We start from the raw sequence: 27218 nt of genomic DNA, 5'->3' as shown, positions 1-27218 counted from the left end.
CTGTTCCACATAATCAGGAGTCTCTGGGACACAAATCCGTCCTGCCAAAAAGTCCTGTTAATGTCACAGACCAGGTTGAGGTCGCGCATGTGGGTTACTCAAGTGGAGCTTGACCTCCGGATATGCAGCAGTCCCATCAGGATGGGGTCTGAGATTGCTTTGTATGCCAGACAAGGTCACCTCTGAGGAGGCTGTAGAAGGACAAGGCTTTTATTCTATCTGTGTAGGGTAGATATTTGAGGCCATGGATTCTCAGGGTGAGGAACCTTTGTGGTCTCTCCAGCTGCTGCTTGTGCTTTGTGAGTTGCATGCTGAAAGTGCATTTGTACTGAATAATGGGTCTTATAAGGGAAGAGTACAGGGATGTTATGGCCACCTTGTCCCTGGATGAGATACCCTTACTAATGAGTTGGGCCATGTAGAAAGTTTTCCGTACAACAGAAGGCAATATGTTGGTCAAAAGTCAGTTTGCTGTCAGCCTGGGTGCCCAAGTCCCTCATGACTGATTGCGTGCTTAGTGTCTTATTGTCATTGTGATCATTTGTGGGAACGTAACTCTCCCCAAAAGGAATGATGATGCATTTTTTGGCATTCATGTTTCTGGCACCAGTCAATTGTTTGGGTGAGACTCTCTTGGAGGATGTCCACAGCACTAAGGGAATTGATGACAGCACCCAGCTTGTAGTAATCTGCAGACGTGGTCATCCAAAGCCCACTAGATTTGGTCTGCACCTCTGAGAAGTATATTTCAAACAAGAGAGGCCACTAGACCAATCCCTGGGGTACATCACTTGTTTACGGGTCTACAGTTTGAGGTGGCTTCCCCTATTTTGACTAGGTGGGTTCTGTCAGTGAGCCAGTTTGCTATCCATCTGGTAACATGGATTGATTCCTAGATGAGAGAGTTTATCTATTATACCCGAGTAGGTATAGCATTGAAGGCCTTGGCCAGGTCAAGGTAGATGGTGTGCACCATTTTCCCCTCATCTATGGCCTTGGTGACTGTCTCAAAGAAGTCAATCAATTTAACAGGCATCACCTCCCCTTGACAAAACCAAACTGTGTGGCATCTAGTGTCTGGAGGTTGCTTATTTCCTTGTTAATTAGGTCCATGATAATCCGATCCATGGCCTTGCAGATCAGGCTAGTTAGGCTGAATGGTCTATAATTTCCCGGATCGGTGGGTGCTCCACCTTTGTGCAAAGGGATCACATGACAGTAGCTGTCCTTCACTCGGCTGGGATGAAGCCAGTACACAGACTTAAGTTGAATAGGATGCCTAATTGTGCTGCAAGTTTCTGCCTGAATTCATGTATGATGCAGCTTGGGATGTTATCGGGTCCCATGGAGGCTGTATTTTTTGCCTTTGAGAAGGCAGTGATGACTTGCTCCCCAGAAATAATAGGAGAGGAGGCAGGTACTGGGGATGTCCTGTTCTACTGATGGGGACAGAGGAGTGAAGTTTTCACTGTGCCTGTCTGCCAGCAGGTTGGCTATATCTACATGGTTTGTGTACATGGTGTCCTTGACCACAAGTTCTAAGCAGATCTGGGAGCTTCCCTTGAGAATTGCGGACATATGTGAAGAAAGCCTTATGATTGTCTTTAGTAGATGTGGCCAGTTTGGACTCAAAGGTTTCCATTGTAGGATTTCACTAGTGCTCTTATTTGCTTGTTCAGGCTAAGGAGAGATCGCTTCCAATTAGACACCTGCTCCTCCTTGGTCCTAGACAGCAGTTTTTCCTTTTATTATAGAGTTTATTTATTGTTGATGTCCACCACACAGGTTCGCTCTTCCTTGAGGAGGAGGAGGATTTCATCCTGTCTGGTATTCCTGATTCCATGTAGCTGTATAAATGCTCATATAGTACTTTGGTGTAGGTTTGGACATATGTGCCAGTTCCTGTGGAGGGGGAGAGGGCTGTGAAGCTGTTTATACGTTCCCTCAGGAGGTTGTAATCAGCTTTGGAAAAGTTTTTTTTTCACCCTATTTAGTTAGGGGTCAGGGGAGATGGTGACTTTGAAAGTGACTGCTTTGTGGTTGGATCTTACCAGGGATACTGACATTGTAGGGATGCTGCTTTGGTTACTCATGTAGGTTTGTACCAAGTCCAAGATATGTTCACATCTTGTGGTGGTGTCACCCAACTGGTCCAAGGTATTTGCATCGACGAAATCAAGGAATCTCTGGGCTTTTGTGTTCTGACATGAATACTTTTTCCAATCTGTGGTTGGATAGCTAAAGTTTCCCAGGATCAGGGTGAAATGTTGAATCTTGATAGATTCAGAGAGGTCCAGATAGTTGGACTAAGCATCTTGTGTCAGAGTTGAAGGCCTGTAGCTAGCTATGATTTGAATAGGGGTCTTGTCAGTTGTTAACTGCACCTGAAGTGTTTTCCTGTACATCATACTGTTTGACCAGCCTAGAGGTGTGTATGTCTTTTATATATATTGCAACTCCACCTTCTTTTATTTTTGCTGCCCATGGTTTGGGGTCTGAATGAATGATAGAATGAGTAACCTGGTATGGCTGAGGAGCACTCCACAGCTTTGAATCAGGTTTCTGTGACTGCAACATATGTCAGCTTCTTCCAGGGTTATAAATGCTTGCTTTGAATGCAGTTTCATGTTTAGACTCCTAGCGTTTAACAGCATGACTTTTAATTTACGTTTTGATGAAGTTTTCATGTTGGTAGTTTTGACCTCATGGCATTGCCTAAAAAAGGCGCTATGGGGGTGGCAGGAGCCTTTGCCAGGAGCCTGATGCCCAAGGCAGACAGATGCAGGCAATCTCTGGTAAAGCATCGTAGCTTGGCTGTCATGTCATCCCAGGCTGTCAGGTACTGGATCCCCTTGGAATGACACCAGAAACTAAACTAAGTGTTAAGGTCAATCATTTTCTGTTTGTATTGAGCCATCAGTCTGGGTGACTGTAGAATGCTGTTTAAGGCTAGGAACATACCTGCCTGGGACATATTTTCAGCAAGTTCGTTCATGTCTCTCTTCATATAGTCAATGGAGGTACGTCTCAAGTCATTCACTCCAACATGGACTATGACAGAGTCATAACAGTACCTGTTGTGAGACTTGAGTGCATTGGTGATATGGCGGATTCTGGCACCCAACAAACAACTATCCGTGACTTTCCCCTTATCCAGCCTGGTGAGGGGCACATCTGTTTGTCCCACACTGGAATCTCCATTTAGGCTTTAGTGGCTGTGAGATACAGGTGTGTGGACAGGAGGGCAGTGGAGTTTGTGTGTGTTTATGCCTTGGAGGTCTCTCTTGTTTGGGTTTGCTTTTGTTGAGGACCTCTGCATATGTGGGGATGTGTTGTGTAGGTGTGAGGTTTGTTTGAGGTATGGTGCTTGTGTTGCCAACCTTCTCAGTGCCAGATATACTGGTTTGTGGGGGAGAGAGCAATGACACTAGGTGTTTGATCTAATTGCATCACTCACAAATTCTGTTCCTAGGTGGTGTTAGTCGAGGGTTGTCCTTGTACATGAGGCATTTCCTGCACTGTCTCATGATGTCCATATCGACCAGGCTGGCAGGAGAAAATGTATTAAACTGGCTATCCATATACGTCAGAAACTGAAAGAGCTAAGAGGGTAAAGGGAGGAAGGTCTAAGAGTAGTACTACTAGATAACAAGTGCTACTATGGGAAAACGTAGCTGAAATACATCAAAAAGTTTTAAAACTCTTCTGGACAGGTGATATGTTGGAGATGATCTCTAGAGTGTAAGGCTGATTGGTCTCACATTTTTATGATTGTTCTCACATTAAGAAATTTTGGAATGATACTGAAATTTTTCTCCAAACCATCTTCACTGATTCTTTTATACTATCAAAACCTTTAATTTTTCTGAGTGTAAATGAATCCATTGTATTGAATAACAAAAATAAATATCTTCTTTGGGCAATTTAAGCAGTAGCCAAAAATGTATTACAAAAAGATGGAAATCCTCCTCCATTCCAACCTTACAAGATTTCATGATCCTTTTGGTTGAAGTAGCGTCAATGGAAATAAAAGTTAAAGAATCAAGAATATACCCAAGAAAATGGACTGGTAATCCTTGGACAAAAGTTTTATCTCTTATTCAGTCATTGAATTCAGATACATCTTCAACTAATTAATCATATTGAAAGTATGAATGAATGAACATTGTACCCTACTTTACATTTTATATTGCTTGTTCCTTTTGTTTCTCTTCCTTTTTTTCTTTATTTTTTCATACAGTGCTTGAAGCCTTTGTAAATTTTGTATATAGTTTACTATTTTGTTGTTTAAATGATTGTTTTAAAAATGTATAAAAAAACTTTGAACAAAAAAAAAAGTGTTAAATACTGTGCAGATGAAGGCTGTGGATGCAGCAGACCTGTATCTGGACTATGCTACTCAATTTTAAGGTTAAGAACTCAGTAATAATAAAAACTCACAATGAAGCACAGATTAAGCATTTATAGAATAGAACTTGCAGTATGAAAAAATACAGTTAAACAGCAACGAAATGCAGTTAAACAGTAATGAATTGCAGTAGATAGCAGTGAAATATAGTTGATCAGTAGATTGCTTTGAAACAGCAGCTCACGATTGCAACAGTAACAGACAGCACAAATAAAGCAGTGCTTCAGTAGAATGCTGTCAATTTACTGAGGCTTACCAACAAGCAGTAATAAATATGGCAAACTAAATGCAGTTGAACTCCTAAGCACAAGCAGCAAAATCAAGTAGAAAGCGGTACAGTTTATTAGTAGAACGTGAATAGCAGAAGATAAAGTAATTCAAGGTTCAGAAGCTAAAGGAGTGGGCCTTTACCAAGTTCTCACTATAAACAGTAGAATGAGCTGATGTAATGTGACTCGGGGGAGTGTCCAGTGTCTTAGGTTCATAGGTAGGTACTAGGCTATTGGCCCTAGAGCCTATGTAAGCCTAGCAAAAAAGGTACCCTGGCTTTCGCCACCCTAGAAAATTATTTTCCTGTGCCCCTGTCGAGCAGAGCCACAGAGGTGATCCCAGAGGTGAATTTCCTATTTTCCATCCAATTATCAAGATTTTTCTTGAAGAGTGCTAATATGAGGAGCTTTGTTTGATACAGATAGGTAGTTTGTTCCAGAGTATGGGAAGTCTCTGGGACAGGAATCTATCCCTCCAGCATGTTCTGTTTATTGTGGTGGCAAGGTTTAGGTCCTTAGAGCGTGTAGCTCGGAGGGATTGCGATTTTGTTAAGTGGAGCATGTCTTAACAGCTCTGGGTTTGACATAGCTTTGTATGTTAGGCAGAGATCGCCTCTGAGTAGGCGATATGTGACAGAGTAGAGCTGGAGTTTTTTGAGATGGTCTGCGTAGGGCATCTTTTTGAGGCCAGTAAACCTCTTTGTGAGGTATTTCTGCGGCCTTTCCAGTTGTTGTAGATGTCTTGTGAGGTACATACCAAAAGGGGCGTTGTACTCTATAATGGGTCTGAGTGATGAGTAGAGGGGAACAATGACCTCTTCTCTCCTGGATGAGAAACCTTTTATGATGAGGTGTGCCACACAGAAGGATTTCCTAACTACCATGGTGATGTGATTATCAAGAGAGACTACAGTCTATCTGTGTCCCAAGGTCTCTTATCACACTTTCGGTGTTAAGTAGACTTCTGTCTATGTGGTAGCTCATGGGTACAGAGCTTTTACCAAAGGGGATGACAATGGACTTTTTGGCATTGAGCTTGAGGCCATGGCATTGACACCAGGCATCTGTCTCAGTGAGGCCCTTTTGTAGGATGTCCACATCGTTATGAGTTTTGATTATGGCTCCTAGTTTGCAGTCATCAGCGAACGTCATTAGCCAAAGGCCTTCTGTGTTAGCCTGTACTTCAGAAAAGTACATACCAAACAGGAGAGGACCCAGGACTGAACCCTGGGGTACTCCACTTGTCACTGGTCTGAAGTCGGATTTGGAGTCTGCTACTTTCACAGTGTGGGTTCTGTCAGTGAGCCATTTGGCAACCCATCTTGTGACATAGGGATTTATATCTAGTTTAGTGAGTGTATCTATAATTCCAGAGTGGGGGTTGGTGTTAAAAGCCTTGGCGAGATCTAGATAGGCTGTGTGAACCAACTGACCCTCATCTACGGCTTTGGTGACTGCTTCAAATAAGTCGTATCAGGTTTAGGAGACATGATCTGCCTTTTACTAACCTGAACTCGGTGGGGGGAGTTTGGAGATTACCAGTGTCTTTGTTTATAAGTCCCATGATGATACGTTCTATGGCCTTGCAGACCAGGCTCATTAGGCTTATGGGGCGGTAGTTCCTGGAGTCTGTGGTGGCTCCCTCTTTTTGGAGTGGGATAACCATCGCTGTGCACCATTCAGTGGGCACAAAGCCTGAGGTGAGGTTATGGTTGAACATGGTGCTTAGGTGGGGTGCCAGTTCATTCTGTAGTTCATGTAGAACGCAGCCTGTGATGTTGTCAGGTCCCATCCTTACTGTGTTCTTGGCTTTGGAGAGTGTGGTTTTTACCTGGGCAGACGTGATTACAGGAACTTTGCATTCTTCCAGTATAGAGATGGGCCCTTTAGGAGGTGAGAGGGAGGTAAAGTTAGCACTGAACCTATCTGCCAGGATGTTGGAAATATCAGTTGGTTCTGTATATTTAGTACCATTGTGCTGTAACTCAGAGCAGATCAGAGTGTTGCCATTGAGATTCTTGACATAGCTATAGAATGCTTTGTGGTTGTCTTTAGAATCAGTGACAATTTTGTTTTCGTAACTAGTTTTGGAGGATTTTATGAGGGATCTTAGCTTCTTACTGAGGCTGACTAGGCATTTCCTCCAATCATGGGATTTTACTCTTTTTTGCAACAGTTTCTTTCGTCTGTTGTAGAGTTTGTTTATGGCAGGGGACCACCAGATTGGCTTCCTTTTTTTGGAAGATAGCATATTGGTTTTGTTAGGGATAGCATGATCCATGAACTCGTGTAAGTGCTTATAAAGTGCATTTGTGTAGGATTCAGCAGTCATACCTCTATTGTCCGTCTGCATGGGTGTCGTGAAGTTTACCACTTCTGTCTTAAGAGGCATGAAGTTTCCTTTGGAGAAATTTTTTACGGTGGTTTCCCTAATGGGTTGTGGGGGCGGGATGTGGATGTCTAGGGTAATTAACTTGTGGTCGGATCTGACCAACGAGGAATTGACCTCTGGTGTGGAACACCGGTTGCCCAAGTTGATAATGACCAGATCTAGGATATTGCTGCCCCTGGTGGGGGTGTAGATAAGTTGATTCAAGGCATTGGAATTTATGAATTCCAGAAAACCTTGAGCAAAGGAGTTGGTACATAAGTACTTTTCCCAGTTAATGGTGGGGTAGTTGAAATCGCCCATTATTAAGGTGTTGGGTTGTACCCTAATATTTTCCAGTGTATCAAGAAATGAGGAGTGGGAATCCTGGGGCATGGTGGGGGATCTGTAGCAAGTGACAATTTGGATTGCGGTCTTGCCCAGAGTTAGTTGCACTTAATCTCAGATGCGTTATGCTGAGCAACTAGCCTGGAGGTGTGGATATCCTTAATGAATATGGACACGCCTCCGCCTTTAGTGTTTCATTCCAGGTTAGGTGGCTGAAAGGTGTGGTATGAATTTTAGCCTAGAAATGCAGGGGTGCTCGCTAGAGACCTTGAACCAGGTCTCTGTCACTGCACAGATGTCGATGTTCTCCATTTTAAGGAGTACCTCGAGTGAATGCATTTTGAGGTTTAGACTTCTAGCATTGAGTAGCATTATCCTCAGATTTTGCTTGCTTGTACCTGTTAATATGGTGAATTTGTCATTTGAACCTTGCCTATAAAAGGCACTGTAGGGGTGGAAAGAGCCTTAGCCAGTATTCGGAATCCCAAGGGCAACAGGTGCAGGCCATTTCTGGCAAAGCATCGTGGTCTGTCGATCATGTCATCCCAGGCAGGCACATACTGGATCCCCTTAGAATGACACCAGATGCTTAGCCAATTTTTGAAGTCAGTCATTTTGTCCTTGTACTGTGGTATCATTCTGGGTGATGGCAAGATGCTACTCAGGACTAGGGTCTTACCTGCCTGGGCTACAAGATCTGAGAGCTCCTCCATGTCTCTTTTCATGTTGTCCAGGGAAGTACATTTCAGGTCATTCACACCAACATGGACAATGACAGAGTCATATTTGTACATGTTGTGGAGTGACCTGAGTGTGTGCATTATGTGGAAGATCCTGGCACCCGACAGGCAGCCGACAGGAACTTTCTCCTTGTTTAGCCTTGAGTTGAACATCAGTGTGCCTGACTATAGAGTCACATATGACTAGAGTGTTGGGTACATTGTTGAGCCTTATGGGCTGTGGTTGAGTGCACACTGAGTTTGTGGGCTGTGTGTCATTTGGGTTGTGTTGGGGGGTGGAGGTTGCTTGCATTTCTGCTTTGGAGGTCTGTTGTTTGAGCAGATTTTTATTGAGAGCCTCCGCGAATGTAGGTGCGTGTTTTGTGTTGCTATGTGTGTGTTTTGGTGATGTAGGTTTTGAGGGACTGTGTGGTGTTGTGCAAGTGTTTACCTTCTCCTCTTGACTGTCTAGTCCAGTCTTAGGTGATGAGAGCTTTGCTTCCGGTTTAGCTATATAAGTGCATCTCTCACAGGCTGTAGTGTTGGGTGGTAGGAGTAGAGGGTTGTCTGTGTACATGAGGCAATTGCTGCATTGCCCCAAGATGCCCAGATTCATCAGATAGACAGGAGAAAACAGCGGGTACTGACCATTAGACATGCCTGGATCGGTTCTTATTTATTAAGTACTAAAAACTTTTTTCCTCTAGACAAGTGAGGAAAGTTGAGTGCTGTAGTAATTTGTGCCTTATTTAGTACTTACGAGTTCTGAGCTCAAATAAACAGATTTGAGTGCTAAAACTAAAAAAATTGGCTAGTTCTAAGGGTTAAATTTGAAGAGCAGACTGTATGGCGCCAGGAGTAGTTTAACCCTAGCTGAACGGCGATGCATAAAGTGTATTTTTTTTTAATATAACAGTAGCAAATGAGCAAACTGATTTAAACAAATTAACCATTAAAAAGCTAAAAACTGAGCCCTGTTCCAGCAGTCTTCGATCAGACAAGTTCTAACTGCACACTCCTGCTACTAGGGTGCAGGGGAATTTTGTCTTATACTAGAGGTGGGCACCTCAAAGCCACCCTAGCACCTGGATGGCTTTGTGGGTGGGACAAAACAGTTGCACAGATTACACAGATATACAGTCAAACAGAAGTGCAGAAAACAGTTGAAAATAAGCACTTGTCTTTTTCCAGTATCACAGCAGAACAAATGGCAGAAGGCCTTTCTTACTGCAGCTTTGAACACTTGAGCAAACCAGTACAACTGGTTTAAAATACTGGCTGTTAAGGGCAGAGAAACAGAAACCAGCCCGGTTATCCAATCAAAATAAAATAATCCGATATCTGCTCTGTCTGTATTCAACCAGTGGGACTTCGGATCTGACACCAGATGATTGTAAAGCCTTTAGCCCATCTTAGCTCTGCATCCCTTATCCATAACTCCCCACTCCTCCATCAGCTCCCCACATCTAGTTTGCTGCCGTTCATGATCTAAAGCTTGGCCCTTGGCTCCATGTGGTGTTTCAAGTTTTTCGTGAGATTCTTGTTAGGAGTGGTGAGATCTCTTTTCCCTTACCCTTTATTTTAGTGCTAAGCCCTTTACTAGTTAGTTTTAGGTAGTTTTTTAGGTAGTGTGGGGTAGTTTACTAGGTTAGGTAGCTAGATCCCTTTTCCACTGTACCTTCTCACCCTTTTTCCCTTGTAGAAATTTCTGTTTATTGTGTGTGTGTGTGTGTGTGTGTGTGTGTGTGTGTGTGTGTGTGTGTGTGTGTGTGTGTGTGTGGACAAGTCATTTAAAAATTGCATCTCCTGTGGGCACAAACTGTCCTTACACTATGCACACCTTAAAATATTTATTGCATTGGTCTGGAGCATTTATACTCCAGTTCTATCTGAGAGAGCTTTGGCGCTCATGCTGTTAATGAGCACAAGGCCAAGCTCGTCCTTAAGTGGCTTTTGCCATCCAGCTCTTCTCTTTGTGCTTCAAAGGCTTCTCCCCCAGAACCCAAGACCAGTTCTGAGAAACCTTGGCCACATGACTCCAGGCAGTCTGTGAGGAATGCAAGACATCCTATTTGGCTTCCACTTTGGGAATGGTGCCATTGGGTTCCTGGTCCAAAATTCCCTTGTCTTTCAGCTTCTCCCGGTGGTATGGTTGTGACTTGGCTGTGACATCTTGAAGCTGATCGCCTTTGGCACTGAAATTTTCTCAGAATACTTCTCCAGCTCCAAGCATCCCTAGCCCTTTTCTGGTCAAAGGTGCACCTTCGGGCAAGGTAGCATCGACCTTTTCTTCTTGTACTCCTCCTCCTTACTCACAAGAGTCCTCCACCCTGGTTCAGAGCTTCTCCATCTTGGATATGGCATGTGTGGTCCTCTTAGCATAGACCTTTGAAGCCAACCTCAGTGGCCTTGTCTGTCCGGTCATCGAGATCCATGGGTAGCATTAAACAGTCATATTTGGAGCAGTTGATAAGGTCCTTTTTGCAGGCACAGATGCAATTAGGGCTTATCCCATCATGTCTGACTCAGACTTCTGGACCTTCAACTTCATCTTTCAGATTTCTTTTCTTGGCCCCTTTGGATCCGAGGTCTTTAGGACTAGTTGTGTCCTCCCTCCAGTTCAGGTCCGGCAGCTTGGCTGTCTTAAGATCCATCCTGTTCTTTCCCTCGACACTAACTTGTTTAGGGCCATCAATACCTCAGAGCAGCGATGTCAAGGTTGAGGTTTCTGGGTTAGGGCCAAAGGTTCCTGCTTCAGGATCGTCACTCCCTCCCGGAGCTTCAACCTTAGACAGCTCGGCTCCACTGTTGACATCTGGTTTAACTGCTGCCCCTTCAGGTTCAGTATTGTCTTCAGTTTCATCTGGATCCAGGACCCTTGGATCCAAGAGGCCCAGTTCAGCTTTTGATGTTCTGGAAGAGATATTCTCTGAAAGACAGAAGGGTCAGATGTCTCTAGCTGACGCCTATTCCCAGTTTCCATCTGCTTCTCAGAACAGTCATCAGCCTGCTCCAAGATGACCTGTGTCGATTGTCCTGGAGACTGCCCTCTTGGCTAAGTAACCCCACTCTTCACCCTCTTCTATGGCTTTATCACAGTTAGAGAATTTTGGGAAAAGAAAGTGTGAGAGGAAGCACTTGGATTCTCTGGAGAATCCCTCACTGAAGATACTGACCTTGAGGAAGGAGAGGGATCTCCCATTTTCCTGCGTAATGCTGCATCTTTCACAGATGTATTGGAGATACTTTGCCAGTGCAGGTGCTGGACCACTGAAGCTTCCTCAGCATTGGAGTCTGCTTCACTGGAGGCTTTCAGAGTAGGCTTATCCATGCCTCTGGTGGCTCCCCCTCAAGATGTCTTTATAAAACTGGTGTCCTGGAAGGAACCTGACACAGTAGAACCTATTCCTAGGAAGCCAGTCAAAGCTCTTGTGCCCCCCAAGGCAGGACTCATTGGAGCAAGGGTCTGGCCATCGATGCCATTGTGATGGTGGCAGCTACCAAAAAGGAGTATTCTGAAGACAGCTCCTCAATCTAACCCCCAAACAGGGAGTCTCTGGCACTGAATTGATTAGGGAAGCATTTCTGTGCTTCATCCACCTTTGCTTTAAGGGTACTTAATTACTTATTGCACTTGACATAGCTTCAACAAGACCTTGTCTCTGAAATGCCTGACACAGTAAAGAGACGGCAGTCTCTGGATATCCAGAAGAAGCTGGAGAGACTATTGTCCATTTTAACTTCTTTCACCAGTGTTTCAATGAGACTCCTTTCTAACAAGTTTGGCATTCAGATTGGCAGGCTCTGGGATTGCAGTGAGGTGACACACCTGGATGCAGTTGCTGTATTTTCCAGACTGCTTCAAAGCATCCTTCATCAGTGCTCCATTTGATGGGTCTTCCTTGTTTGGACCCAAAGTTAAAGAAACGTTGACCAGGAGTGAACAAGAGTGGAAGGAAGACCCTCCTTGCTGTCGGAGTTTGCTTTTCTACCCCCCACCCCGATCCCCCAGTGATCCTTCTGCAAGAATCAGAGAGGGGAGGAAGCAACTCTTCTTTAGGAAATCACAGTTCTCTTCCCAGGATGCTTCTCAGGAAGATTCCTCTTGAGGGCAGAATAGAGAATCATAAGGGACGCCATGCACGGGGCAAGGGTGGACTTTAGAATCAGGGCTTCAGTGGAGTCTTCTCTGGTGGACGATTTCAACGATCCTGAAAGTTTGTCTGACTGCTCATCTCTGGTGGCAGTCGGGGGTCATCTAGCTCTCCACCCCAAAGCTTGAGTGGCCATCACCTTGTATATCTGGGTGTTGCCATATTCAGAGATTGTCATTCCCTTTATCACAGTGTCAACTTGTCTACGAAAATGTCCCCCAAATGTTCCATCCCATCAGAGATGCTTAGCAACAGCAGAGATCCAAATAGAGTCATTCAAGAAGGCTCCCCCCAGATCAGATAGGTTCCGGGGTCTATTCCAGATAGTTTAGTACCACAGGAAGCAAAGGACCTCAGACCAGTCTTGGACCTAAGCAGGCTAAACCAGTCCATCAAAACCACATTCCAGATGGCCACTGTGCAGTCCATATTACTACTTCTGAGAAACTACAATTGGCTGTGCTCTATAGACTTCAAGGACTGCTACCATCATATCAAGATAGATCAGCATTCCAGGAGATTTCTCAGCTTCCAACTGGGAACCAGTTGCTATCAGTTCAGGGTCCTGCCATTTGGTCTCACCATAGCCCCCCCCCCAATTGTATGGCAGTGGTTGCAGCCTGGCTGGACGATTGGCTCCTTACTGACCCCACTAAGGTATCATTGATTTAGGCCAGGGGATTCCTTGCTCCAGCTGTGCAACAACTTAGACATTAGTCAGCTACACCAAATTGAGGAGCCTTTAGCCTGTACATGTTTTACAGTTCATAGGATATCATCTGGACACTGTCCACCAAATAGCCAGACTCAAAAACTTCAGAGTTTTCAGCCTTTGAGCTCAGGCCATGGCAGTGCTTGCAACTCCATAAACTCCAGCTCATACACTTCTAAGACTTGTGTGCCATATGACTGCATCAGTAGGACTGATCACTTTAGCCAGTTATCATATGAGGACCCTGCAATGTATTATGGCCATTCAGTAGTCCCTCCTAACACACCTGGTAGATTTCCCTATGTGGCTGACAAGAGCATGTCACGAGCAAATTCAGTGGTGGCTGCAGTCTCCATTAGTGGAACAAGGGAGACAGTATTTCTACTCCTTTTGGCATGGATGCCTCCCTACTGGGGTGAGGAAGACATTTCAAAGGGAGGAGTGTTCAAGGAGTCATGGTCTTCTTCAGAGGTGCACATTCACATCCACATTCTGGAGATGAGTGGGTCCTAGCATTGCAGGCTTTTCAGGATGCCCTCCCCCAGAGGTGTGATTGTGATACAGACTATATATTTGTCGTCTGGTATCTCAACAAACAGGGAGGAACATGTTCTTACCCTATTTGTCGGGAGGCCATGAAGGTTTTGTAGTTTCCTGTGGCAACACATATCCCAGGGACATCCAACATTCTGTCTGACAGCCTCGGCAGGAGCGACAGCTGTTATGCCATAGTTTTCCCTCCAGCGTAGGCACCCAAGAATGCTGTGATGTTTGCTTGGCCCCCCCCAGGTCTCCTTTACACTTATCCCCCAGTTCCCCTAATAGTGAAGCTTCTTCAGAAAGCAGCCCATTGCAGAGCTTCAGTGATCCGCATCTCCCCCTTTTTGCCTTGCCAGGTGTGGTTTCCATTCCTTTAGCCTCTTCTGAACCCCCCCCCCCCTGGATGTTGAATTCCATTCCAGATCTCATGTCTCATCCAGCAGGGCTGGGTCCCCCCAACCTCCAGTCCTCTCATTGACCGCATAGTTCCCCCAGTTCAATTGATGGCCAGGATTCCTAAGCCCCCCCCCCCCCTTGGAGTCTGTTTTTGATTTCTTTGCTGAGTTGTTCAGCTTAGACTCCAGTTTCTGTACATTCAGGGTACAGTTAACAGCCATTTTGAACTTTCATATCGGTAAAGATTTGTCCTTGGGTTCTCTTAGATTTCCAAGGCTTTTCTTAAAGGTGCTTTTCTTCTTTGTCCTCCAGTATGGGATCAGTTCCCTTCCTGGGCTCAGCCTTTTGTTTTTTAGGTTACAACTGGCCTCCCATTTGAACCTTCAGCCTTCATGGATTTGAAGCTATTGTCTTGGAAAATTTAGTTTCTGGTGGCACTTACCTTGGCCAAAAGGGTTTCAGAATTGCAAGCACTTGATTCTTCCTCTCCTTACTTAATTTTCCATGAGGATAGGATTCCTCTTCATACAAAAACCCTTCCTTTTTACCTCTGGTAGCTTCTGGAAATAACATTCACAGCTCCATTCATCTTCCCATGTTGTTTCCCAGTTTTTCCAACAAAGGTGAACCTTCTGCATTGTTTGGATGTGTATAGGCTTGACTGTACTAAGTCTTTCAGGATATCTAGCCAATTTGTCTCCTTTTCAAAACCCAGGCTGGGCTCATCTGTGTATAAAATAGCTTTATTCAAGTAGCTGTCAAATTATACTTTATTTGCATATTCTTTGAAAGGCAAGATTCTTCCACAAAAGCCTAAAGGTCATTCAACTAGGGCTGTGGCTACTTCTACCACTTTTCTTTCTTGGATGATATCTATGCTGCTGCTACTTGGTTGGGCCATCATACCTTTGTGTTGTATTATAAGCTAGACTTTCATCAAGGGTCCAGGGCTTCTTTTGATTCTACTGTGCTGCGAAATAGCCTTCCGTAGTTTCTCCTCAGGAATTGCAGCTGGGAACTCTGTCCCATAAGTTGAATACAGACGGAGCAGATGACATCGGATATGAAAGTTTTGTACTCACCATAACGATAGATCTGTGTTATCCGTCTCCATGTTGATGTCCTTCAAGGATACATCTGCAGTCATCACATATGGGTTGTCCTGCCTCAGGCAGCCCTTCGGTCGGCCGGATTCAAAAGTCTGGGTCTGGCGTCGGCTGATGTCGCCCTTTCCCCGACGTCAGAGCGCCTGGGGTATAAGAGTCAGCCGACGCCATCTTCCTCAGTCTTTCTTGCAGAGTGGTGCCCGAAGCAGAAGCAGTTCGCAAGTGCCGGTCGGCCAGCTCCTGTAATTCAGCTCCGAAGACTTCAAAAAGCTAAGTACCCCGTTGGGGACTCTTTCTTCCCTCAGCCGATGTCAGATAAAGTTAATTGTTTAACTTGTGGGAAACAAATACCTCATAAGGATTTCCACTCTTACTGCCTCCCCTGCCTAGGCCCAGACCACGACGTCTCGGCCTGTTCAGCCTGTGCTTCCTTCAACTGACGCACTCTTAGACGTCGGGCGGAGTTTGCAGAGGAATTTTTTGGGGTTAGTTTTTCGTACAATATGCCGTCGGAGATTCCGACTTCACATTTGATTAAGAAACGGAAGGACAAGGACCGACACACGCAGGCCGCGGTTTCGGCTGAAACCACGGCCAGGCCTACCGCGAGTGTCTCTGTCTCGGCTGAAACAGAGTCCTTGGTACTTCCTACCACCGAAACCGCTCAGCCTACTACCTCGGTCCCGGAGGCCCCGGCTGAATCTGTTATTGAATTTCCAACAGAAACTGGTGTCCTGGAACCTTCCGACACCATACCATTAGACAAAACTACACCAGCACGTGGGGCAGCCAGGCCTCCTGCGTCCATGTCCATTAAGGCATTCTCTAGGGCTAAAGCTGCTAAACTCTCCAAAGCTTTGCCTCCCAAGGTTATCCCTCAGGGACCCACTACAGGTTCACAGATTCTAAGCTTAGCAGAGGACCTTATCTCCTTAATTAGGGGCTGTCAACCTCATCTGGACAGGGGCTCTCAACCTCCTCCAGACAAAAGGCCCAGGGTTGAGCCCTCTGATCCCCACTCCTCAGATGAGGCCTCAGATGGTTCTACTCTCTCGGACCGCCAGGAGGAGGCTTTTTCGGCCTACGAGGATTCTGATGCAGAGGAATCTATTCCTTCGGCCTCCCCTCCTGAAGAGTTTTCCTTTGGGGAGACACTCCACACTATGAGAGAGCATTTCCAATGGCAGGGCTAGGAATTATCTGATTCCAGGAAGAGATTAAGGACCTTCTTGCATTTGCCTCAGCATAGACCTTTGGCTATTCCTCCTGTTTTAAATGTCATTGATGATGTGTGCTCAACCCCCGACTCTCTACCTCCGGCTCCTGTCAAACCCGATGGGTACTACAGGGTCCCGGACTCGCATCTTCACCTTTACAAAGCCCACTCTGCTGATCCAGAAACTATTTCCCAGGGCCCTAAAGGGGTTGCAGCTGCCACTACTAAAAATCCTCTCCCCTCTGAAAGGGAGTCTAGAGCTTTAGAGAGATGGGGTAAAAAAGTGTATACTTCTGCTACTCTTTCTATGAGGGCATTGAATTGTCAATTTCATATGATACAGTACCAAGAGTATTTGTTAGATGAATTGCATAAAAAACTGTCTTCACCTGAACCCCTAGATCGCAAATCTCTTCAGGATCTGGTACATAACTCCCAACAGGTTAGCAACCATTTCTTGCAATGTGGTTATGATGCATTGGAAGCTTCATGTAGGTCAGCTATGACTGGTGCAGTCATACGTAGGCATGCTTGGCTGAAGGAACAATCTCTGCCAGACCATGTCAAAGCAAAGCTTCTGGATGCTCCACTGGAAAAGCAAAAGTTATTTGGCTCCATGGCTCAGGAGGTCCTAAAGAAAGTTGAAGAAAAGGCAAAATCTGTACAAACTGTCAAAGATTTTCTCCAAGTCCAACCACCAAGATTCAACAGGAATTGGCCTTCCAAAAATTGGCCCTTTCCAGACACAGAGAGGTTTCAGAGAGGCGAGAACAGGCGTGCCAGAGGTAGAGGGCAAGCTAGAGGCTCCTACAGAGGACGACAATGGCAGCCTCCCAACCAGAGAGGTAATGCAGGACCTACAACTACTGCACAAGGACAGGCTCAATGACTTTACTTTGACACCGCCAACCAGGGCTCAATGGAAGCACCCTTGGGCGGAAAGCTTTCTTTATTCTCAGAAAATTGGCACAGTATTACAAGGAACAAATGGACACTACAAATAATAGACAAAGGATACAGGTTCCATTTTCACACATTACCAAAAAGAAAAGGCATGCCAGACCTGCCACCGAATCAAAGGGCAGAGGCTTTGAAACAAATCTCCAGCTTAATGCAAATGAAAGCTATAGAAAAGGTTCCTCTCTCAGAACAAGGCCAAGGATTTTATTCCAGACTATTCCTTGTTCCAAGAAAAGAAAAACAATGGAGGCCTATTCTCGACTTGTCCGCACTGAATACTTCTCATTGTACCAAAGTTCAAAATGCTGACTACAGCAGCTCCTTCCCATGCTGGGCAAGGGGTCTTGGCTGGTAAATCTAGACCTCAAGGAGGCATACCTGCATGTCCCTATACGACCAGATTGCAGAAGACACCTCAGATTTCTTGCAGGTTCAGAGCATTATCAATTCTCAGCATTGCCCTTTGGCTTATCTACTGTGCCCAGAGTATTCACGAAATGCCTGGCATCAGTAATTGCACACTGCAGACTTCAGGGGATTCAAATATACCCATATCTGGACGACTGCCTTATACAAGCGGACAGCCAACAAACTTTGGTAAAACATTTGAATTACGCCATTCACCTACTTCAGGCCCTGGGATATACAGTCAACATTCACAAATCAAGACTTGTTCCATCCCAAAGAATAACCTTTCTGGGTGCGAATCTAGATGCAACCACCCAAATGGCTTTCCTCACAGAAGAAAAACAAAGTCAACTACCAGATTACTTCAAAAGTGTGACAAGACAAACTCAGCTGACTGCAAGGAATATCCTGCAGGCCCTGGGTTACATGGCTTCTTGCATCCTTCTGATTCCACAAGCAAGGCTACATATGAGGAAACTACAATGGTACCTAAGGAGTTTATGGTCTCAGCACAGTCACAGCTTGGAAACTTTGATACCACTCATTCCATGCCTTCAAAAGGAATTTTTGTGGTGGGCTCAAGCAAGCCAGTCAAACAGGGGTCTGCCCTTCAGCAAACCAATAGCCAGCAAAACCATTACAACGGACGCTTCAGACCACGGATGGGGAGCGCATATGGAGGGCAGATGCATTCAAGGTCTATGGTCACAAAAAGAGCTACGCATGCACATAAACCACAAGGAACTGCTGGCAGTGATACATGCAGTCGAAGCCTTCAAACCTTTTCTGCATCAAGGCCACCTACTAATAAAGACAGACAACACCACAGTTATGTGGTACATAAACAAGCAAGGAGGCACCCATTCATATCCTCTTTGCAGACTGGCAATGAATCTATGGGAACTTTCCTTGAAACTCAACATAGAGCTGCAATCTCAATTTGTGCCAGGGAAAGACAATATACTGGCGGACAGCTTAAGCAGAAATATCATGGATGCACACGAATGGATGCTGCACCCAGGCATCTTTCTACAGATAGCACAATCATGGGGAAGGCCGGACATAGATCTTTTTGCCTCCCCCCACAATCATCAGCTGAAGAAATTCTGCTCAAGGACATACCACCCACAAGCATGGAAAGTGGATGCCCTCTCTTTCAGCTGGAGAACTCTAACAGTGTATGCATTTCCACCTCTCCCATTAATGACCAAGGTCTTACTGAAGATCAGGACAGAGCAGCCAAAAGTGATTCTGATAGCTCCGGACTGGCCAAAACAGCACTGGTGAGCATGTCACGCACGAAACCATGGCCTCTTCCTCAATGGCCACTGCTCCTGACACAGCACAATTACAAAACTCTGCATTCCAACCTGAAAACCTAGCAACTAACAGCCTGGAAAAATACCTTGACTCCTCCTCAGGATAGGCTATCCCTGAGAGTGAAGGATATTATCATGGAAGCTCGCCGGCCTTCCACAAGAAAGGCATATTCAGCAAAATGGAAAAGATTTCTCATTTGGAACACCACAAAGGGCCTAGATGTGACAGTGATGAACATGGCACGTATCCTGGAATACTTGGCAGAAATGTTCCACAATGGTCTGTCTTACTCTTCCATTAAAATTCATGCTTCAGCAATTTCAGCAGAGTACAATACTGATCCACCTGTCTTCTCACATCCTCTCCTAAGGCAGTTTCTAAGGGGGATTAAAAACATCAAGCCTCCAAGGACACCACCACTGCCTACTTGGGACCTTAACTTCGTGTTGGAAAAACTAACACTGCCTCCCTTTGAACCAGCAGCATCTGCAGAACTACAGTTCTTGTCTTGGACGTCTGCCTTCCTTCTGGCCATAACCTCAGCAAGAAGAGTATCTTGAGTTACAGGCCCTCATGGCAGTACAGCCATTTATTATTTTTCATCAGGACAGAGTCTCATTGAGAACCAAGCCTACATTTATGCCAAAGGTGGTATCCAGGGTCTCATTAAACCAAGCTATTCATTTGCCTACCTTCTTTCTGAATCCACAAAACAAAGGGGAGAAACTTCTGCACACCCTGGACATACACAGACAGTTGCGCTACTACTTGGACAGAACTAAAAGTTACAGAAAAACTGACCAGCTGTTGGTAGCATATGCTGCTAGTGCACAAGGAAAAGCAATTTCCAAACAGACAATCTCAAAATGGATAGGGAATTGCATTCGTTTTTGTTACTCCTTTCATGGAAAAACTGTGCCAGCTAACATTAGACCTCACTCATTCCACGAGAGCCACAGCCACCTCCACTGCCTTCTTAAGAGGGGTGGCTACCAATGACATTTTAGAAGCTGCTACATGGAGCTCCATGCATACATTTTCCAAGCGTTACAATTTACCTTTATATTCCACATCCAGAGCAGGCTTTGCTATGGCAGTCCTGCAGGGCATTTTAGCTACACCATCCTATACATAGATCCTCCACCCCCAGATTGGCTATGGTATTCTACCCATATGTGATGACTGCAGATGCATACCTATCGGACATCTACATTTATGGTAGGAACAAAACTGTACTTTCAAACTTCCCACCCTCCTGCCCCCAACCTTTTTGTTGATTTGGCAAGTCTTCCCTCTGTGACGACTGGACAAGCAGGGATTCCTTCCTTCTGCTCAGCTAGAGTCTCATATTTCCTGTAGGTTGTTTTTCTTTGTGTATGTGGAGGACTAGTTGGATATGTTGTATCATATTTTTTCTCATGGGGCAAACTTGATCTGGGGAGCTGTTGGAGGAGCTGGGGGTTATGGGTAAGGGAGGGAGAGCCAAGATGAACTAAAGTCTTTAGAATCAGCCAGCATTGGATCTGAGTCAGATCCAAAGTCTCACAGGTTGAACCAGACAGAGATAGACAACATGGATCTATCATTATGGTGAGTACATAACTTTTTAAGGGTGTGCACACTTATGCAACCAGTGTATTGTACGTTTTTTATTTTTTATATTTTTTCCCCTAACAGAGCACATATCCTCAGGTCTTTGTGAGAACTTTAAAATCTATATTGATCTTGTGGTTTGCATGTAGTTACTTAGCTTTGCTAATAAAGTCTCAGTTTGTATCTCACATCAGACTTAATTGAGGGTTAATATCACAGTCTGAAATTACTTTTGTCCTGCTTTCTTTTTCCTGTTAATGGTTTCTTTGTAATAAAATCTTGTCTGTTTATGATATACTCTGCATGTGACATTTATGTCCTGCTGTAGTGATGTCAAAAATGCAACAAAGGATGCAGATGAGACCATTAGAAGAGTAAAGATTCCAAGAAGAGGGAAATAGCAGATGGAAATAAAGGAGGTGGGGGCAATGACATTTGGAGGTGCATTAATTAGAAAGCAGTAAAGGCCTGAGACCATGGAATACACACCTGAAATTAATCCACATGAATTATAGAGAGTAAAACTTGAAATTGCAAATTGTGGGTTGGGAACTGACGAAATATAATGACCATTGTGGAAAATAACTGGATGTACTATACAGAACAGAGGGTAACAGCTAGAGGATATATCAACCACAGCTCAGTGATCAGGTTTGTGCCACAAGATGGTCATTAATATTATTGAGTTTGGGATGGCAGGTACTGACAAGGACAAGTCTGAATAAGATTTCAGTTGATAGAAAGGTTTACAAAGTGATGGTTAGATCACTGTTCAGCTGAAAAGTATGCCATTCAAACTAGTGAGGCAGAATAACAAAACTGAAAGTAAAACTCTGGACTGCATGACACTTGGAGTAAAGTCTATAGTGACCGGGGGAACTGCTACCCATTAAAGAACAATATTTGTAGTTGTGAAGACCATCAGGTTGGTGGGTGGGATGCTTAGAGGTGTGTTGTGAAATTTTGCAAGGTATGAATAAACTGGACTGTGGTTCCCATGTCCCATCGAAGCATTGAGTTTGTATCATAAAAGTTTGGGGTTTACATCTTGTACATTTTATGTTTGAGTACATACATACTGTAAACACATGCACATAAGCTCATAATAATACAAATGTAACACATAAATTTAATTTTTTATGCATGGGGCAAGCCAGTCTGCACCCCCAATGTGTGTGTAGTTTCACCCTTACTTCTTCCTTTATTATTATTACTCTGGAGTTAGTGCACCTTGAAAGAGTAGTCATCATTGGCAGGCAATATATTGCATGTTTTGTTGTTTGCCTTTGAGGCTGCAAGTCTGGACTGCATACTAAGTATTAACATGTGAGCACTGCAGTGTTGCTTATTTATTCATCAGGAAACTGTAATGCAGGCAAATAATAGCATGAACTGTTATTCTCGAAGAGTTTTCTAGGAATTTGGAAGAGCCAAACAAGTGAATGTAAGTCAGTAGGACTGTAAAAACAGACCGTATGTGGTAGGCTGAGATGTCTGGAGGTAAGAAGGGATGAATGAGAGTCAGTATCTTGACTGACATGATAATGCAAAGAAAAAGTGAATGGGAAGGTAGAGAAGCAGTCATAAATTTATGATCAAAAATAAAAGTTCAGCACTGAATTGACTGAGAAAGCCTTTCTTTTTGAGATGGTACTCAAACTGTGGCATACGTGTTACTGGACTTGGCAGAGGGTAATAAGCTGACATTCAGAAGAGGAATGTGGAGGTAGTGATTGTTACTGTAATAAAAATTAGGTGGCCATATTTGTAGAGCTTATGTTGATTCTGGCTGGCTGCCTTCTGCAGGTGTATTCATATGTTACTATAGTCATTAGAAACTTCTTGGAGTCCTTAAATGTGCAAATTCCATAGAAGCAAATAAGTTATATTGCATTGGATCAGTCAAAAGTGCGTTGTACTCATGTTGCATTTTTCTTTTAATTTCAGGTAAAGGTGATGCACAAGCAACTCCTTTTGTTCCACAATGCCATTTCAGCTTATTTTGCAGGTAACCAGCAGCAGCTAGAACAAACATTGAAGCAGTTTAGCATCAAGTTGAAGAATCCGGGATCTGACAAGCCATCCTGGCTGGAAGAACAGTGAAAGTAATTGGGTGTAGGGTGGGTAACAGCGGACCAGCAGCAAGTGGACCACGAGACATCAGTGACTAGACTGGAGATCAGAATCAATTTCTTTCCTGTGTGCGGTTCTGTGTGCATGCACACACAAACACATGAGCATTTAAGTGAGCTCTCTTGAAATCCTTTAAGATATTTTAGCACATTTAGCAGAACTTTTCCTTCACAGAAGACTCCACCTCTGACTTGGAATAGTTTGCAGTATGCACCGAACTACTGTTTTTTTTTTTTTTGTTTTTTTTAAGTTCTACTTCTGCATGTACATGCATTAAAGCCAAGGGAAGAATTGCTTCAAAGAGAAATGAGAGATCACAGCAGTTAGTGTCATCTTCGTGTTGTCCAGCCATAGTAAATGGAAGTACAAGTTTTCACTATGTTTGTATGTATGTATGTATGTGGATGGGTGAGGGGGAAGGGGGATGCTTACTAATGACTCTGATTACCTTCTTTTCACTGCCATAACACAGCTTCTGATTTTCTGATTCTGCTGCTGTCACAAAAACTAGAGAACAGCTTAACTTTACGCATGTGCATAGCTGTCTTCTAATGATTATATGTGCAATTTTTCACAAAGCATTATTTTTGGGAGAGGTAGGCATACAACTAAGCTATTACTCTTCCAAGTGCTGGCATGAAAATGAATTGATACCAAAGCATAAAACCTCCATTAAGCATACATATTTCTGTTTATCCTTATACATTCTTTATCCAGGTTTCATTTATATCACTTAGATCCTGACGTCATTTTGGCATCTGATTTTAAACCACCATAGACCTTCACCAAGTCTCTCTATATGAAAACTACAGCCGCTCATATCCATGCAAGAACTTCTCACTGTGTTTGGTGAAACCTAGCAGTGCGTTAGATTGCCCCCTAACTTTCTATTCACATCAGGTTCAACACCAGCATATTCAGTTACCAGCTTTCTTAAATATATCATTGTAATTAGGCAATTTAACATACCAGCACAATGGTGATGTGAAGAAATGTACAGCAGAGTTTTTGTGCAATGCTGCTAACACTCCAATCCAAGTGCAGTCTTTCAGCCGTAGTCCCCCACATATGTTTTGCCAGAATACATTTGTGTCTTATTGCTGATGTGTCATCTCATGTAACCTACTGCATTTCAGCAACTGGTACATGCTTTCTGTGTTTTTGTGGGCCTACTTTTGGGAGAGTATGTCAGTACTTCACTTACAACTATTTATAGTTTGGTTTCCTGAAGCTGCAGGCTTTTGCTCCAGCTCGTTATGATGGTCTAGAAGATGTCTGCCTCCCCTCGTAAGTACTTTATACTATCTTTGAAGGTATTCAAAGGGTATTTTAAATGGTCATTAACTATAAAGAGAGCAGCCATGAGTACTTGATTGGCTTTTTACTTTCCCAATAGTGTAGGGGTTATTTCTTCTATCTCAGCTGAGACCCTTCTAGAGTGATTTGTGATTATCAAAAGTGGGTCTTTTCCTTTGAGGCATATGCATACATTGTAGTGTGCATTGTTTCCAGTTTTACATCTGAAGAGGGAGGTCTGTTTTAGGCTTACATAAGGGAAATGAATGGCCTGTATGAGTACAGCAGACAATGAGACTTGAATAATAACCTGATATGTTATGTGTTAAGTAATAACCTGATATGACCTGCTAACGTCTCCCAGGCACCAAGGACATTTGAGACTAACAGTAATGTAGAGTCTAGCCTCCAGCTGACTAGCAAGAGATCTTTTTGGTTAAGAATCTAAACCTGTTTGCCAAGCTTGTGGGCTGTCTGTGAACCTGACTTTTCACGTGTTGGCTTGATTTTCTTCCTATATTCATTTTCTTTATTTTTTTTAGTTTACATTGTTAAGTAGAATGTGGTTGAGCAAAAAAAAAGTTTCAGTAGCAAAACTACTGTTACAAAACAGAAATATATATGCTAGAGGGAAGGGGAAGGTCAGTAAATTAACAGTTTACATAGATGTTAGCCAACTGTTACTTTAGACCAGTGATGCTGCAGTGGTCCAGTATTTTTTTTTTCCTCTAACTGTCTTGTACCTCTGCAGAGGACAGTACTGGTCTCACACCTTTGTAACTGTTGCTTACTGTGGTAGGAGGCTTTGATATTGTAGATGCTTTCTTCATTTCTCCTGACAGTTCTCATAGTTTTTAGTGTTAGTCTTTCAGCTGCTTTTCCTTTGCAACTGTGTTGTGTTCAGATTCTCCGTATGCCCTCAGTGCATTAAGAAATAACTGAATCACTGATGATTGCTACTTTTGTAACGCAAAAAAGCTGGTCATACAGGTGCTTAAAATAGCATTACCAGTGTGCACATATGCTTCCAGTAAGGCGAACCAGCTAACACTGATTTCATTTTGTTCCGTTTTGCCCGCATGGGGGCTGGGACAGGGATGTACACTTCGCTGAGTGGATTGCTCCAGACGTTTGACAATTGCCTTTCTTGGGGATGGCTCGGGTTTTTGGGGTATTACCTAAAATGACTGTGTCTTGATGGTGTCTTCTACAGCAGGCGGTTCTCCCATTCGATTCTCGGCTGGAGCGCCTTCTGTGTGGAGTCTGCATGTCCTCCCCGTGGTCGAGTGACGTTAAAGACATGCAGGTAGGTGCGTGTGTGAATGGGCGTGTCTTCTTTGAAGGTTGGGCGTTGGGCTGGCAACTCGCCACCGTAAAAATCCACTGCCAATCATTAGCGGACGGGAGTTCCGCTGTGGCGACCCCTAACCAGGAAAAGCTGAAAAACAAGAGTGCTGTGTGAAAATTCTCCAATTACAGTAGGTCCCCGAGCAAGAAAAGGAATGCGACTGTATGTTACTGGAGACGTCCAAAGGGATTACAGGCATGCTACAGGTAATCTTCAGTTTTCACCCAAGTATTTTCATTATGGACAATTTACTAATGAGTATACAAAGTTAGTTCAGGAGTCAGTAAGGCCACTATACCTTCTGCCATGTGTTTACATGATCTGTAAAGTTTCTGTAATGTTAAGATTAAGACAGAACCTATGTCCATACCATCTTTGGTATGGGAAGGTAAAAGATAAAAGGAAGAAGTTGCCTTCTTCTTATCCCTCGGATGAAGAGTATGTTGTCATACAGTAAACTGAGTCCATTATGGGTCCAGATTCTTATAACAACACTTTGTCCCAGTCATCTGGTTGTCCATACATTTGGGAAGCATTTAAAGTTTTGTGCAGGCTCGTCACAACAGTACACACCCTCCTGTTTTCAAGTGGTACTTCAAAGACTGTACATGAAACAGTGCAGTGGCTGCTAAAAATTATGGATAGGCAGCAACTACCTTTCAGTAACTTTAGTGGTATGTAAAATATGATGGAAAGAAATTTACTGAAGTCTCACAAGGTGCCACCACAGTGGTGTGAAGAGGTAGGGCCCTGAGTTTGGTGGCTCAGGGGTTTAATGAGACTGGCAGAGGAGGATGGACATGCCCATCCTATGGGATGGTGCAGAATGTACTTAGCCACAGTCTGTTGAAGGAGGGAGTGGTATTGTACTTGGCATCCTGTGGTTGGGCTTTCAGCCCACAAGGGCACCAATTGGTGGTAGACTTCATCAGCTAGTGCTTAATGTAAACTTGCAGGAGGTGGAAGAAAACTTGAGTCCCCATGGTGATGCGGTTATCCCGTCCCTCATCTAAGGTTGAGGTTGTGGACTTAAATAAATGCTGGCATTACTGGCATTACTGGAATGCCCGTGACCAAATCCTCAAAGTTTGTCTGAATGACAGGGCCTTCATATGGCTCTCTCCCTAGTGCATCTAAGGGCTTACCATTGCTGAGTAATGAACAGGCTCAAGTTTAATGGGGGAAGCTTGATAGTCGACAGGCAGTTATTTAGGTATTTGTGTTGCAAGCACTTTGTCTTGTGGTGATGCAGCTTCACAGCCAGGCGTAAGAATGACTTTCCTTACTTCCAGTGTCACCCAAGTTCATTTAATGTCTCTGAGATGTAAAGTTAAGCTTTGCCAAAGAAAGCACTAGTTAAGCATGCACTGAGTTACTGTGATGATGGCAACAACTTTGACTGAAAGCAGTTCTTGTGGTGAGGTGGACATACTGTCTGATTAAGTGGCTTGCTTCAAGTCACACAGAAGGTAGTTAGAAATTGATAGACTTTCTCTAGGACTACATGATAAAAATTGCTAACAGCTTAAGTTAATCCTTTCTACCTTACTATCTTGAGATAAATGTCAAAAACGTACTAGATGTTCTTCGTGTTTCACTGTTGCAGTCATTGCATTTGGGTAACCTGCTTGCAGGTTGCCCTCAGTCGACCTGATTAACAAAGTCTTGGGTCCTGTGTCGGTTGCTGTCCTTTCTTCCATGATGTCAGGTCATCAGGGGTATAAAACATGCACCCGATGACATTACATCAATCTTTCTTGCCATGCGGTGCCCGAAGCAGAAGCATTTCCCAAGTGCCAGTCGGTCGACTCCTGAAATTTTCATTTTCGAGTTTCAGAACTGAAGTCTTCAACTTAAAGCTAAATACCCCGTTAGGGAAACTTTTTCTTGCTCCTTACCAATGTCAGGAAAAGTTAATTGCATT

General features: G+C 44.0%; 1 protein-coding gene across 1 annotated transcript in view; it reads left to right on the top strand.

The window, feature by feature from the left end:
- Positions 1-22962, top strand: part of ARFIP2 (ADP ribosylation factor interacting protein 2) — a gene marked incomplete in the record, with an annotated part of 1173031 nt that extends 1150069 nt beyond the window's left edge. Inside the window, 1 exon segment of the mRNA XM_044072222.1 lies at positions 22465-22962. Within this exon segment, the coding sequence (XP_043928157.1) occupies positions 22465-22620 (156 nt within the window).
- Positions 22963-27218: the final 4256 nt, after the last annotated feature.

The sequence above is a fragment of the Protopterus annectens genome, chromosome 5.part0 (assembly GCF_019279795.1).
Source record: "Protopterus annectens isolate FY-2018-M chromosome 5.part0, PAN1.0, whole genome shotgun sequence".
Taxonomy (NCBI): domain Eukaryota; kingdom Metazoa; phylum Chordata; order Ceratodontiformes; family Protopteridae; genus Protopterus; species Protopterus annectens.
This window is presented reverse-complemented; position numbering and strand designations above follow the sequence as displayed.